This window comes from Mus caroli, unplaced genomic scaffold (assembly GCF_978045245.1).
Source record: "Mus caroli unplaced genomic scaffold, Mus_caroli_1 scaffold_6, whole genome shotgun sequence".
NCBI classification, from domain to species: domain Eukaryota; kingdom Metazoa; phylum Chordata; class Mammalia; order Rodentia; family Muridae; genus Mus; species Mus caroli.
The window spans coordinates 37,070,443-37,086,705 of NW_028227261.1; the positions used below are offsets into that span (position 1 = coordinate 37,070,443).

The window sequence follows — 16,263 nt, forward strand, 5'->3', positions numbered from 1 at the left end:
TCATAAAGGGTTTAAAATGCAAAATAATACATACACCAACTGTTAATGCCATTCTTTCTTAAGAGAGAAAGAGAGGAGGGGGAAGAGAGAAAGAGAGAGAGAGAGAAAGAGAGAGAAAGAGAGAGAAAGAGGGAAGGGAAGGGAAGGGAAGGGAAGGAAAGGGAAGGGAATAGGCAACAGGATCCTAGTATGAAAACTTAGCAGCAGCCCCAATCCTTACTCACCAAAACACCACAATCCTAAACTGTATATCTCTATCTCAATTTCTTCGCCACAATTTTAGCAATTGTACAAAGGACTGTCAAAACTAAAGTGAAGGCAGCAAGTCAGAGAATTGAGAAACAGATGCAGGAATGTGGCAAGAAGGTAAAGTTGAGCATGTGGAAGGCAGGAAGCATAAAGCGGGGAGACAAAACCAGCAAGAAGACAAGCTGGGGGAGCACTAGAGAGGTACAGTCAAGGACACTGGAGGGAAGACAGGCAGGCAGGCAGACAGTACCAGGCAGTTAGTAAGAAACAAAGTCAAGAAACCAGCTTACAAAAATTGAAAACATGGGAGTATAAACTGCAAGATATTAAGCCAAAAATGGTCAAAAGCAGCACAAACTCAGGCTTCAAGACATCCTGCAAGTTGGATTTTTCTCCAAAGTGCAGACCATCACCACCCAAAGAATGAGAAGTTTCACTAGGTTAACACACTTTCTAGAGAGAAGAAATAAGCTGCTGTATAAATAGGAGACGAGAACACAGAAAGGATGCTGGCACTTCACACTGCAATTGCTGGTGTTCAAGCAGAGCACACAAACACTCTGTCCTGGGACCAGGAAAGCATGACTAGTGACCCAATGACAAACCGTAAGATAAAAGTGACTTCTAAGTGATACCAAATTAGGAAATTGCACCACAGTCAAATGTTTAGGGCTAGAAGTGCAGCTCAGTGGTAGAACACTTCCTTAGTATATGGAAGGCCTAGATTTGCTCCCCAACACTACACAAAGAAAGAAAAAAGGTGACTGGGCAGGAGAACATTCCATACAGGCCCTTCATCCCAAGCAGCTCATAGCAAAAATCAGCCCCAGAGAGGCAAGAGTCTGAAAACCAACACAGGTTTGGGGAATTAGGAAGATCAGAATTCAAGTAGTGATTCCAACAGTTTCCAGCTGTGAACCTGTGAAAACGTTTGCTATCTGAAACTCCAGCTTCCTCATGTGTACAAAGAAACAATGAAAGTAGCTACATTTAAACTATTATCTGATAAAGCATACATGCATGCACAGAGAAAACATGCAGTAAATGTTAGTCTAGGAGTGTTTGGGGAAGATACTAGTGCACTTTTGAATTCCAAAAGGTAGAGGGAGAAGATATGGAAAGGGAGAGGAAAGGAGGAGAGAGAGAAGAGGGAGCTGGGTAAGAGAAGAGGGAGATGGGTAAAAGAAGGAAGGTGAGGGGAAAGTGAAAGGCAGGGAGAGACAGAGACCTAGAGCCCTATCCTATCATCTGACTTTCCTAATACTCTGAGCCAGTGTTTTACTTTGTTTCTCAAATTCCCTCCTTTTCTAAAAACCAAACAAATTCCACTAAATGGCACCTTCAGGGATCTTAAATAAACTCTTATTATCTCACAGTACACTGTAGCAACCAGAAATGCTCCTGCCCAATACCTTGTAAGGACTGTGAAATAAGGAGATGTGAAAATGTCAAGGTTACACTACACCAAATGAGTGAGGGAAAGTACCTAGAGCTTACAGCCTCTAACCTTCAATTTAAAGATGAAAAACTAAGGATCCAATGACATTAGAGGTTGTTTTTATATCTCTATAATAAGCAAAAAGCTTATTTGGAAAAAAAAGTCATGATGATTATATATTGATGATGATTATAAAAATAGAAGCTATTACTGTTCAGTCACCAAAGAAGCACTGGTTTTTGTGTCCCTACGTGCCATTGCTCTAGCTGTTCCATGTCTCTCTCTGCACAGAGCTTTCTTTACCTTGTTCAGATTAGGACAGCTGTTACACAAATTTCCCATGTTAACATAAAGGTGTGTTTAAACTGAACTATAACTGGCACCAATACTGGTAGTAAGAATAAGAACTTAGCTGGGCAGTGGTGGTGCACGCCTTTAATCCCAGCACTCGGGAGGCAGAGGCAGGCGGATTTCTGAGTTCAAGGCCAGCCTGGTCTACAGAGTGAGTTCCAGGACAGCCAGGGCTACACAGAGAAACCCTGTCTCCAAAAACCAAAAAAAAAAAAAAAAAAAAAAAAAAGAACTTAACACTCAAGCTATGTCAGCATGAAGGAGGTATTTGAAACATGTGGCAATACATCTAACAAGACTTCACAATAGCCGCTGTGTATGGGCCTATGCTTGAGTAATAAACAGAGAACCACTATCAATTTTTTGCCCTCTAGGAACCAACAACTTAATCAGTATCAGACATGAAAAAATTGCTTAAAGGAGCAACATTAACTACAGGTACATTGACTGCTCAAGAAGGAAGCATGGACTACAGTCCTGAACACGGGAAAGGAACTTTCATCTGTGTCTTAAAGATGGAACATTGATTGCATCAGAAGTAGATAATGTTGCACTTCTAATTACCTCTTATGCTAAAGCAAACATTAAATATTCCATAAAATTTCTCAAATATGAAGTCTGAAAAAGTAGGGTTGTTTCTAATTAAATAGTTTATATACTCTTGTTAGCAAGGTGGAAAGTGCCACCAACTGTGATACTTAAGGCAGTTGTTGTAGTGATTCCCCATTAAGCAAAAATATAAAAGATGACCATTCAATTTGGACCACTATCAGCAGAGTGATGATGGCAGAAGTTGACTTGCATAAGAGACAGATGGTGGTGAGTTTAAAACAGCACAGACAGCTCTGAGGAATATGGTTATGGAAATCTGGCAGGCCACTTTAGCTCACCTCATTCCAAAGGCCTCCCTTCAGCTGACCTCCTGGACTGACTTCTCACCATCCCTCCCTGCTAATCACCTCCAGTGTAATGTATACACTCTCAAAGAGAATTTGGAAACACTCTGTCATCACAGCCAAGCAATTTTGATGTTTCTCTCCTGACTACATGGCATATAACACATTTTCAAGTTTTAGCTTTTATTAATGTTTTATTAGTTCTCTAAATTCCTACTGTTGTTCCAACCTAAGTTTAGCATTTAACACACTTCATATAAGTACATCTTATGTCTAAGCTTCCTACCTTCACCCCCCTCTCACACATCCCCACTGAGGGCAGTGACCATACACTAGGTGCTACCTAGTAACATGCAGATACAAAATATCTAAAAATATCAGTAATTTAATAAGGAATAAAAAAAACCTTATTTGAAATGGCCTCTCCTTTTCACTCTGTTTTTCCTTCAAGACTCAAACCAAACATCTCTTCCTATACAAATCCTAGTCAATTGCCTCTTCCCATTCTGTCACTAATATGAATGAGATCCTGTTCTTATAAGGAGCAGATTAAATAAATAGCACGGGATTTATATCCAAGCTGAATACCCTGTATCATGGAGACCCTCAGAGCACCTTGAAAGAGGGTATTAAAACAGGAAGTATCTGCCAGGTATTGTCCCAGCACTTAGGAGGCAGAGGCAGGTGGATCTTTGAGTCTGGTCTATAGACTGAGTTCCAGGACAGCTAAGGCTACACAAAAAAACCTTGTCTCAAAAAAAAAAAATGTGTGTATCTGTGTCTTGGTGTACCCATGTGTGTGCACACAATCAGACCAGAGTACCTGTCAAGAAGCAAAGCACCTGTTAGAGGTTAAAAGGAAGCAGCAAAAAAAAAAAAAAAAAAAAAAGAAGAAGCCAGGCACACGCCTTTAATCCCAGCACTCGGGAAGCAGAGGCAGGCGGATTTCTGAGTTCAAGACCAGCCTGGTCTACAGAGTGAGTTCCAGGACAGCCAGGGCTACACAGAGAAACCCTGTCTCGAAAAACCAAAAAAAAAAAAAAGGAAGCAGCAACCGGACAGCATATGTGAGTACCGCAGCAACGTTCTTCTAACTTGGGAAAGGTACTACCTAGCACAGATTGACACAAACAGCTCACTGGGATACCAGAGGAAAAGCTAACATGGAAACAAAGAGAAAAGTCTGTGGGAGAAATGGAAATGGAGAACTACCACCTAAAGTTCTGATATTGGTATGGCATCCTTCAAAAGGAATTTTTTCACAACTTTCAAGGCATATAGAGCATTGAAGTATAACAACACAACAAACAAGTGTGGTAGCTCACACCCATAATCTTAAGAGGCTAAGGCAGGAGTGCTGAGTTCAAAGCTAGCTAAGTCTACTGAATACAAAACCAAACAAAACACTTCTCAAAACTTAAGTCATGACATGTGTGTAAGGAGGAGGGAAATTAACTTCACTTTACAAAACACCACCGATATGACCTCACATATGATTTATACGTTATCACACTCCTTTCACTTCTGCCTATAATTTTCCTCATTCCCAAGGAGTAGCGATGTTTACTGAGAAAGCTTTTCAATTCCAACAAGAAAATAGAATGGTGGAGAGTCTGCATCCCAATAGGAAGAGGAGGACACAGAGGAAAGTAAAAAGAGTGACCTTATGAGGGTGATGATTTTGTGACCCAAATAGTACTGAACCCTTCCACTCCATTCCTGGAACTTGTTCACCTAGAGATTTGGCAGCACATGAAAAATTGCACAACAAGGAATTCAAATGAAATCCTTGTGAAATATACACTGGCTCCTTGTCATATAAAATAATGCTCTAAACAAGAACTTAAACTGATTGTAGAGCTACAAGTAGAGATAAAATACAAATCCTTAGCTTAAACGCAGGCCTTGTGCGTCCTGTAATTTGAAGCTCTGTGAGACTAGAAAACACACTCTTGCTTCTGAAATCCAATCTCAAACATTTCTTTATGCTTTATGGTGGCTCACACTTTTAATTCCAGCACTTGGGAGGCAGAGACAGGCAGATCTCTTGAGTTCAGGCTAGCTTAAGGTTCTGCATCCCTCAGGGATTTATTTTGGTACAATGGAACCTCTTCAGAGGTCTATGAAATTCTTCATAATTTATTAAACATTAAAGATTACAAAGAAAGCCAATTGTTCTAAGCATGAATTCTAAATATTGCTACACAGTGATTTTAAACATACATATGCTACCTCACACAATCATCCAGCAACCCCAGTGAAAATGAGCCCTTCATTAAACTACTTATTAAAAGTCACCCAGGATTTAAATTTTTGTAGACAACACCTGGAAACTGAGAATATACTTATTCCACAAATAAGCTCTTTCAATAATGATTCCTGAAACAGTCCACAGGCCCTTCCTTACTCCAGAGAAGAATTCTGAATCCAAAGTTCTCAGGTATAAAAAGGCCTAGCTGGTTATCGTACAGCAGAAAGACAAAGGTGTAACAGGGGAAAGAAGATGTTTTCACTTGCTTGTTAGAGAACCTGATTAATCTTGACAAGTATAGTTTTCTAGCTAACTGCTTTCTATATTGTTCCTTCCTCAACTCTTTTCAAAGCAGTTGTTCGCTATTCCATTGAGGAGAAGGCACAGCATTAAACTACTTTCCACTAAATCATAGCTGATCTGTTAAAACTTCTTTAAGAAATGACCTTTCGAGAGACAAACCAAAAAAGAAAAAATTCCTTGTTCTGAAGTGAAAATACAAAGTGAAGAAATTATACTTCAAGATAGAAAACTCACCAGGCAGTGGTGGTGCACATCTTTAATCCTATTACTTGGGGGCAGAGGCAGGCAGATTTCTGAGTTCGAGGCTAGCCTGGTCTACAAAGTGAGTTCCAGGACAGCCAGGGCTACACAGAGAAACCCTGTCTCGAAAAACCAAAAAAAAAAAAAAAAAAAAAAAAAAAAAAGATAGAAAACTGGGCAAGTAAGTAACATCACTCACCAGAACTCAACTTTCATAACTCTCCTTCCACCTCTCAAGTTCTAAGAATGTTACAATACAAAGTATATAGAACTCTTTAGGAACTTATGAGAACTGCCATAGGGAAATACAATGTGATTTCAGAGGAACTCAGCACAAATATATTGAGAAAGAATCGCATGAGGTTATTCTGTAAAGTCCTGATATTTAGATTTCCTAAGCTTGCCACAGAAGACAGGCACAGTACTACCATGTGAGCACTCAGGAGGCAGGAGGAAAAGCATCAGTTCAATGCCAGCCTCAACTCCATACCAAGTTCATGGGCAACATGAGACCCGAGCCCCAAGCCCCACCCCAAACATTTTCAAAGGAAGTAAATTCACAATACAATCATTTTTTCTGGATTAGAAGACTCACTGTACTTTTAAAAACACCTTTTAGGATAACCTAAATCTCTTGTACTCTGAGTACAGAGAAAAATGTCTTTAGCCAGAGTTCTCTTCATAATGATGCCACCTTTTACACAAGGTAAGTCTTAACTACTGTATAATATATACACGTGCATGTGCTGGTGTGTGCATGGGTGCATGTTCTCTTGGGTACATGTGTGGAGGCCAGATGTCAAGGGCAGGTGCCTTCCTCCACTGTCCTCTAGCATTAGCCTCCTAAGACAAGGTCTCTCCTGAACCTGAAACCCATTAATTCCAATAGGCTGACTGATCAGGAAGCTTCAGCAACCAGTGTCTGCCTCACCAGGGCCGAGATTACAGATGATTGCCACCACAACCATTAACTTTTACTTATGTACAAGTAACGTAGGGGCCTGTATAAGTGTACCATATGCATGCAGGAGTCCAAGAAGGCCAGAAGAGGGCGCTAGATCCCTGGTACTGGAGCTGCAGGTGGTTGTGAACCACTATGTGGGTGCTAGAACCAAACCCAGATTGTCTTCAAGAGGAGCTGGTGCACTTAACTACTGAGCCACCTGACCAGCTTTTTAAGTGGATGCTGAAAAACCTAATCCTCATGTGTGTGCAAAAAACAAACAAACAAACAAACAAACACTTTATCCATTGAGCCATTACTCCAGCCCCGAGGCCCCCAAAGTATTTTATTCTACATGCAATTCTCATCTTAAATCTATTTTACTTTAGGCATGCCTGTAATTCCAGACAGAGGCCGTGGATCAGGGCAACACAGCAAGACCCAACCTCAAAAGGAAAGAAGGGGAAGGTGGGAAGAAGGTGGGAAAGGGGGAGGGGTGGGGAATGAGAAAAAAAACAACTATTTTACTTTAAAGAGAGGAAAAATAACATGTGGAGACATGAATCTATAATTATTGACATACAGTCTGCAGAGACATTAATCTATCATTACTGCCATACATTCTGCATTTAAAACTATCTATGGAATTATATGAGTAGATAAATAGGCTAATGAACATCAATCCCTTTTAAGTATCACCCAAAAAACTCTCTGCAACTGGTATTTAAAAACCAAAACAGGAGCCGGGCGTGGTGGCGCACGCCTTTAATCCCAGCACTCGGGAGGCAGAGGCAGGCGGATTTCTGAGTTCGAGGCCAGCCTGGTCTACAAAGTGAGTTCCAGGACAGCCAGGGCTATACAGAGAAACCCTGTCTCGAAAAACCAAAAAAAAAATAAATAAATAAAAACCAAAACAGAATCTAATATTAATACTTCTTACATTAGGTTACTAGTGCCCACATAGTCATTTCGTTCCATTAAATTTTATCCCTGCCTCTTTTTCAAGCCATACTGACTCAGTTCATCATCCAATATCTCTTAAATATCCTGCCTACACGTCATTATACCAGTGAGGTGGCACCAAGGCTAGCAAAGGGTGTAGGGAGATGATGCACTGAAAATGGTAAACAAACAGCTTATGCTGCTGCTTGTAATTTCCATAGCAGCCCTCAGAATATGGTCCTGAGAGCCTCTCATGATAGTTTAAATGGCCAGAACTAGCTCATAAGCTAATAATGCTATTGTCATTATGACTATCACAAAATATAAAGGAACACAATGCACACTGAACATATAGCACGTAACAGGGATTCAATAGATTTCAGCCATTATTACTAGTAAGGTAGACACCTATTAGAATATGTTTGCTTATTGTTCTCAGTGTACAACATGTAACACATCTAAATGAAGCCAACACTACACTAAGGATTTTAAAACCAAGACAAAATACCCCTCGCCATCTATCATGAAAGATTTCCTAACCACAAAAAGTCATTACAATGGTAGAAATTTTCATACAATACAGAAAACCTGGAAGGTTTTTTAATCTCTAATTTATCAATAAGTCTTAAATCAACAATGTGATATACCTGACAATAAGGAGAGCGTCTATTATTTGCTATCACTTATATTATGGCATCAATGCACAGAAATGTCATGATAAATATCTGTGTTTACTTAAAAAGATATTCCCACTCTATAATATCTACTTTTAGATTCCTTGTTATGATTTCAAGACTGGTTTAAAAGATCAGATAAAATGTAGTCTACTACATGAAAGCACTCTTTTTAAGACATGAAGCAAAAAAATAAATAAATAAAAGGGGAAGATATGGGGGGGGGAATCAAGGTAGAAGACAGTCAACTAAAACTAGAATTTTGGAAAATATAAACTGCAGCTTCCTTGAAGACAGCGAGACGAGCAATTCCTTCAAGACTGCGACGTTTTAAGGAAGAAGCAGCACACTAGATGAAAAGGAGAATAGAGCCAGGCATGGTGACACACTGCCTAGAATGGCAGCACTCAAGAGACAGAGATACATCTCTAGTTCTAGTCCAGCCTTGGCTACACAGGAAGACACTTTCAAAACCAAGAGCTGAGGATGTTGGTCAGTGATCAAGTGCTTTCACAGCATAGACAAGACTCTGGGTCAATCACTCAGAGTTAAAAATAGAAATGAAAAAGGCTATATTTTAATTAATGAGTTTTAAAATTTTGTAAATACAAATATTAACCTAAAATCTAAATAAACAGACCAGCTTTAGGAACATATGAGTAGTTAACAATTTATATAAAACACCAACTCATTACCTCTATGATTACTTTGTGTGAAAAGATATGGATGTTAATTCTACAGCTATCTAGAGTGAAATGGTTACCAACAAATCATAGGTAAAAATGCTAGCCTTAAAATGCATTTGACCGGGCTGGTGAGGTGGCTCAGCGGTTAAGAGCACTTAACTGCTCTTCCGAAGGTCCTGAGTTCAAATCCCAGAAACCACATGGTGGCTCACAACCATCCATAATGAGATCTGACACCCTCCTACGAAGTGTCTGAAGACAGCTACAGTGTACTTACATATAATAAATAAATAAATCTTTTAAAAAAATGCATTTGACCCTAAGAGCCTCGGCCTGGAGACCTATCTTTTCAAGACTCTGCTGTTTGTGTTTTGTTTCTTGCCACCGTTTCAGAGTTTCTCAGCTTTGCCATTCTGATTTCACCCTTGTGTTTTCTGACTGACATCATCCTTGTGTTTTCTGTATGTGCAGACTGTGTGAAATGGAGACCAGCCTAGTCTTCCTAGTGAGTCCCTGGCTAGCCAGAACTCAATAGTGATACTGTCTCAAACCCACTGCCACTCCAGTACAAGAAACTATGTTCACTGGGTAACGAGGAAGCAAGGTCATGACTTTGAGTCAAGCTTAGGCTATGTATTAAACCTTGTCTTAAATAATTTTGCCTATACTATAGTCAAGTAAAGAGCAGTGTTGATTGGTAAGAACAACCTAGTTAAATCAATGTTTAGCTATTACAAACATTAAAAATTTGAGTTTGTCCTGAATATATCCATAAATATATATTGATAGAATAAGATATATGAAGACATTAAAGCTATCTCTCTAAATTTGGCATTACTTTTTTAATCATAAAAATATAGCAACTAGGACCTGGAAGGGTGGTTCAATGGTTAAGAATGCTGACTGGAAGGAAAAAAAAAAGAGCACTGACTGCTCTTCTAGAGGTCCTGAGTTCAATTCCCAGCAACCACATGGTGGCCTACAACCATCTGTAATGGGATTTGATGCCCTCTTCTTATGTGTCTGAAGATAGCTACAGTGTACTCACATACATAAAATAAATAAATACATCTTTAAAAAAAATACATAGCAACTATAATTTAAAAACCAATCCTAATACAATGATCCAACATCACCTACAAAATACAATTAAATTATTTTAAATATTTAAGAAGACTGGGAGTAGCTTTAATCCATTTACTTTATGCCCCTCACAACGAAAAATCAAAAAAATTTATTTTGGAGATAGGGCCTTTCCATGCATTGTTGGCCTTAAACTTGAAAGTCTCTAGCTTCTGCCTTCTAGGTGCTCTGACCACACATGTATGCCAGCAAGCCTGGCTCACCCCCTAAGAACTTCAAAAGCTTCACATACTGTCATTGCATTCCTTGGCTTAACTTACACATACTGCCATTCTCACTCAGACCTGCAATTACAACCCTCCACCAGCCACAGGTATGGCTTTTCTCTATCAGCTTATGTACCTAGCTCATTTGGCAGGTGATGGTCAATTTTTATTGTCAGTACTTAGAATCACTATAGAAACAAGCCTCAGACCACTTCTTAGGGAATTTTCTAGAATAGGCTGAAGTACAAATGCATACTTATGTTGTGAGAGGCACAATTTTATGGGCTGGAGTCCTAGACTAAATAAAAAGGAGAAACAATATCTTTCTTCACTCTCTGCTTCCTGTCTGCAGATTCAATGTGAAGAGCTGCCTAAAGCCCCTCTTATGAGCCAAAATTATCTTTCCTTTTTTATTTTATTTTATTTATTTTATTTTTGTCAGATACTGTCACAACAAGACAAGTATTTCTGGTTTGGGGAAGAGCACAGGAAGCAGTTTTAAGTAACCAAGTTTTTAACATCTCTCTCTCTCTCTCTCTCTCTCTCTCTCTCTCTCTCTCTCTCTCTCTCTCTCTCTCACACACACACACACACACACACACACACACACAGAGGATGGGAGAAGGGATTTTTCCTGTCTTATCTGAAAATGGCTTCCTCTCTTCTCCAATGACAGACAATAGTTCTCTTCACATACAAATCTATAAGAATGAGACTCTGCTTTTGAGAGGAGCCATACAAAGCACTACAGAAATGAAAGTCTTTACTGTGAGTCTGATTTATAGCTATATTCAAAGATTTTATAATTGTTATACACATGATTGCAGCACACTCTAGGTTACTTAGTCCATCCCAAGTCCTATAACCTTATCAAGCAAAATTTAGGCAAGTGTGCAACTAAACCAAATGTTATTTAAGGTCCTAGCATAAACACAAATACTCCAAACAACTTAAAAATATCAGTCAGTGGCCTTTATATAATTGTTCCTGCACATCTAACTATGAAATATTTTTAATGAAATCTATTCAGTGTAGAAGAGCAAAGTCTACAAAACCACTTGATGTAACCATTCCCAAAGTAAAAAAAAAAAAAATGGCTATTCCCATCACATGTAAAGAGATAACACTAAGTCAAATTTGTTCTATAGCAGTTCTGAGATAAAAGAAATTAAAGGGCTCCCCCCCAAAAAAAAATTATTTCCAGAATATAAGTATCTCTTGCCTTTAAAGGGAGGAAAAACATTCAAGATAAGTAGATGAAAAATGAATTCTCATGGTAAGAAACACTATGCATAATGGCATGAAGTTTTCCAGAGAAAGCAAGGAACTTTGCTCCGATGAATGCTAGTGCTGAAACTCCAAAAAAGGGCAAACTTAATTCATTTTTCCTCTGATTCATTCTAGAAAATCAGAATCTGTCTCAAACCTACATACTCTTAAACTTCACATTTATGACACAAGTAATGTTTCTCCTCTTGCCCTCTATTCATCATTTTCTCTGTTTCAATTAACACTGGCCTGTTGATACGTACTGTAATGTCAATTTTGTATCTAAAGGTAAGAGCTTATGAGTAAATTTTTATGTTTATAAATCTCTGTTGTGCAAACTTTGTTCCTTGATTTTAAAGTATTGGTTAAATAAAACTGGCTACAGCCAATTACTGGAGGGATTAGAGATAGGTGGGTTTTGAGTTACTACTGGGTTGAGGGTGGAGAAGAGAAGAGTTAGAAGAGAGGAAGGAGGAAGAAGAACCAAAAGGAGGAGGAAGCCATGAGAAGAGAGAAAACCATGAGTGCATGGCCAAGAAAAACAACAATTATCTGGGGTAAACCACTGGGGAGGTAGTCAGGCCAGCAGTTAAAAAGGTAGATTAGGGGTTATCACCCAATAATTGTCAAAGCCAAATAAAATAACCATAGTGTGAATCTCATTAATTTATAAGCTAGTTGGAGATAAACATAAATTGGTTAAACTATATTTTGGCGCCCAATGTGGGGGCATGAAAAGAATCTATATGAGACAAGTTACTGGGTAGAAAGACACAACTCCAACCCTTTCCCCCAAAAATGTGGCTTTCAAGATACTGCTGCTTGGGACCAGCTGGACCACAGCTACTAGGGAGGTTTTGCACTAGCTCAGCTGCTGATAGAAAAAAAAGGTTGCAGTTCTCCCAAGAGCTGCATGCTGCTCTGGAAAGCCAGCACTCTGCTTGGTGGAAAGCACAGCATATGCTGAGGCCCAAGGGAGAAGAATGGTAGCCTAGTCTGGGTCCACTGAGTCACTGTCTAGCAAGACATGCCAGCACAACCAAACAGGGAAGGGCACATGGCCCAGAGATTACTGGCAGATGCTCAGGGATGCAGGCCTGCAAAAGCAGGGCAAGTTGGAAAGGCCTGGCTAGAGCCAACAAAAGGCCAAACAAAGAGCCCTGAGTTAACTGGACAGCTGGAGTGGGGCTAATGCAAAACAAGGTACAAACTAAAAGTCCCAAGACTCTAAACTATTAAGGTATTAAATTTAAAAAAACTATAAAAAGGCTAAATATTTTTTAAAAATCTAATTTAATTATAAAAAATAAAGTCCTTAGGAAAAATTTTAAATAAAAAAATGCTTTTTATATTTGGGATGGAGGGAAACAGAATGACACAACACAACTGGATTCTATAAGATCTTACTTCACTTATCAGCATACAAATGGCTTTTTTTTTTCAGTGATTACAGTTTTATATGTCCTCTTTGGGAGAGATCAAGATAAGACAGACTTAGAAAAAAAACAAAAAACAAAACAAAAAGAAAAAACTAAAAAGTTAAATACTAGATTAGGGACCATAAAACAGGTTTTAACAAAAACTTTAAATAAAATTTTAAAACCCTCAAAACAATTCAATCTAAAATTTACAATATCAAAAAACATAGTTCCAGACAAAGTTTCTGCAAGAGTTTAAAAAATTAAATGACAGCCCATATAAATACAATATATTAAATTAAAAATCCAGATTCTGCTCATTTGATGCTAACTTAAAGCAATGCCATACAATGAATTGTACGTTTCATTTTAGAGCTTAAAAAAGTAAAATATGTACGCATATTAATACATAATACAATTAGTACAAGTTTATAGTTCTAACAGACTTCTGCCTTGAGTTCTGAGGGGGATGATTTTGAGAATACACATTTACTAGGGATGATGGCTATCTTGGAGATGCCTTCACAGATTAAAATTAATGATGCTCAGATATATATGTCCATTAAAATACAGCAATTTTATGGACATTATGGCATAAAGCCTATTCCAGATATAGTTTATGGTCAAACAGGTCAAATCATTATAAAAAGGCCTAACAGGAGTTTTTTTTTTTTTAAATGCTCACAGGGGCTGTAGAAATAGCTCAGTGGTTAAGAGCACTGACAGCTCTTCCAGAGATCCTGAGTTCAATTCCCAGCAACCACATGGTGGCTTATAACCACCTATAATGAGATCTTGTGCCATCTTCTGGCATGCAGAATATATATGCAGACAGATCACTGTATACATAATAAATAATTCCTTTTTAAAAATGCTCATAGAACAGAAGGGGGAGAAAACCAGACTCTTGTCTCAAACCTACATACTCTTGAACTTCACATTCATGAACTAGCAATATTTACCTCTCTCTTCTTGTCCTCTGCCTATTGTGTCCTGTTCCAGTAACACTGGCCAGTATAGTGTTCCTCAAGCACAGAAGAGCCTCCTGCTGTGGCAAGTTCTAGATTCCCTCTACTTAGAATGTTCATTCTCGACATACCAAATATGTATCTGGCACACTCCATCACTCTTCCAGCTCTTCAGACAAATGTCTGCTTTCAGTGAAGCTTTCCCTAGGTTATTTTAGCCCAGTTCAAAATAACACCTACTCCTCTGTTCCTAGTCTCTTCCATTTCCTCCTCAGCCCTTATCAGCAACTCTCAGTGTCTGACAAATAGTTCTACTTATTTTGTTATTCTACCATTAAAGAATGTTAGAATGATGCTGGCAGTGTATCGAATAAATAAATGATATGGACTGCAGCATCTGGTAACTAGTAGCTGTTGCGATTAACATTATATAACTGTAAATTTTCATTTAAAAGCCTTAAATTAAAATTAGTTTTACATTTTTTTTTCCTTATTCAGACAGGGGTCTCTCTCTATTATGTAGCCCTGGCTGTCCTGGAACTAACTAAACCAGACTGGCCTCAAACTCAGATCCTGCCTTTGCCTCCTGAAGGCTTAGTTTAAAGGCATGAGCTATCACACCAAGCAAGGTTACTTTTCAAAACCTGCTCTTCAACCAACAACTGTCCCTCAGTGTTCACTAAAAGTATAGGACATGCAAATCTAGTGAAGTTTTGTATCTGTCTGCTTTACCTACCCACTGTACCTAACATGAGATTGTATTAGAGGGAAGGGAAAAAAAAAAAAAAGAATTTGGTAACTTAAAAAATCTGAAACCAGCCGCCTTTAATCCCAGCACTCAGGAGGCAGAGGCAGGCGGATTTCTGAGTTCGAGGCCAGCCTGGTCTACAAAGTGAGTGCCAGGACAGCCAGGGCTACACAGAGAAACCCTGTCTCAAAAAAAAAAAAAAAAAAAAAAAAAAAAATCTGAAACCACTAGCTTGTATAAAACAACTCAACTTCTATTTTCTATATTTATTTGTTTAGTTTAATGTAGAAAATGGTAATCTAAATAACCACTCCTCAAAAAAAAGTTAAATTCAGTCTTTCTTAATAATCTGCTACAAAGCAAACAAAACGTATTTTTTAATTAAAGCAAGTAGAAAACAGCTTACATTTTTAAGAAACAACAAAGTGTAGTTATGTTGTTTCATGCTCAAGATTATCCCTAGAGACTAAGAACAGATCTAAATACTATTACCTTAAAAATCTCTGTAAGCATAAATACCCCTACTCCACCAAACTGCACTACTGCACAAAACAGCAATATACTTTTTCTACAGCAAAGGTGATTTATTCACTTCACTGAGGAAATGAATGAGGATGCTCTATAAAACACAAGTTTTATCAAGTTAGTTACTGAGCCTCACCTTGAAACTCACTGCAACATGACATACCAACTAACTTTTCTAATGTTGGGGAGGTGGGGGTGAGGGTGTACTCACCTTAATGAAGTTACAGATGGACAAGCTTGTCCATACAAACCCATCTGGCCACAAAGAGAATCTAAAAGTAAAGAAGAATTCATTATTAGATGCTTCAAAGTAAACGGATCTATAACTCAACTAACTACAATTCTAATTAAAATACTGAACAGAAATCAAAAGCTAAAGGAATCACCACTATTAAAACATGTATAAATGAAAGGTGCACGGTAGCATCAAAGCTAGACAGATAAATCACATAGGAGACACAAGCACCAGAAGGTGGTGAGACTGCAAAGTATTTAAGAGATGAGTGACAGCACAGTGTCCAGTGTTTGTAGAATCCTAGGCATTCCTGTAAGGTACCTGAAAGCTACGAATATCCCTGAACATGTCAGTATCTATACTCACATCATCTCCTGCACACAGAGTCTACAGTGAAAAGTGCTATCTTTATTGGTTTTGTATATAAAATGTCACTAATGCTTCATCTGAAGAAATAGTTGCGGTGCTCTAAGTTCAGAACAGTGTAGCACTTAAGTAAAAGGGAACTTGAATAGTTCACATTTTGATACATTACTAAGAGGTATTTTCTTCATTAAAACTTGGGAAAAATACCATCTATCTAGTTTTATGTATTAATCATTACAGACTTGTTTAGAACACATTACTAAGAGTTACTTTCTTCATTAAAGCTTGGGAATAATACCATCTACCTAGCTTATGTATTAACCATTACAGAGTTGTTTAGAATAAATGGATTTTTATTCTATTTATTAACATGACTATATAACAATGGCAGGATACCAATTCTTTTTACTAG

General features: G+C 38.2%; 1 protein-coding gene across 2 annotated transcripts in view; it reads right to left on the bottom strand.

Annotated features, from left to right (window-relative positions):
• Foxj3 (forkhead box J3) overlaps window positions 1-16,263 on the bottom strand; it is a 93,867-nt gene that overhangs the window by 57,524 nt on the left and 20,080 nt on the right. For both annotated transcript variants that reach the window (XM_021160897.3, XM_021160896.3), the window contains exon 2: window positions 15,462-15,522. In XM_021160897.3, coding sequence (XP_021016556.1) covers window positions 15,462-15,505 — 44 coding nt within the window. In that variant the 5' untranslated portion in view covers window positions 15,506-15,522. The remainder of the gene's footprint in view (window positions 1-15,461; window positions 15,523-16,263) is intronic.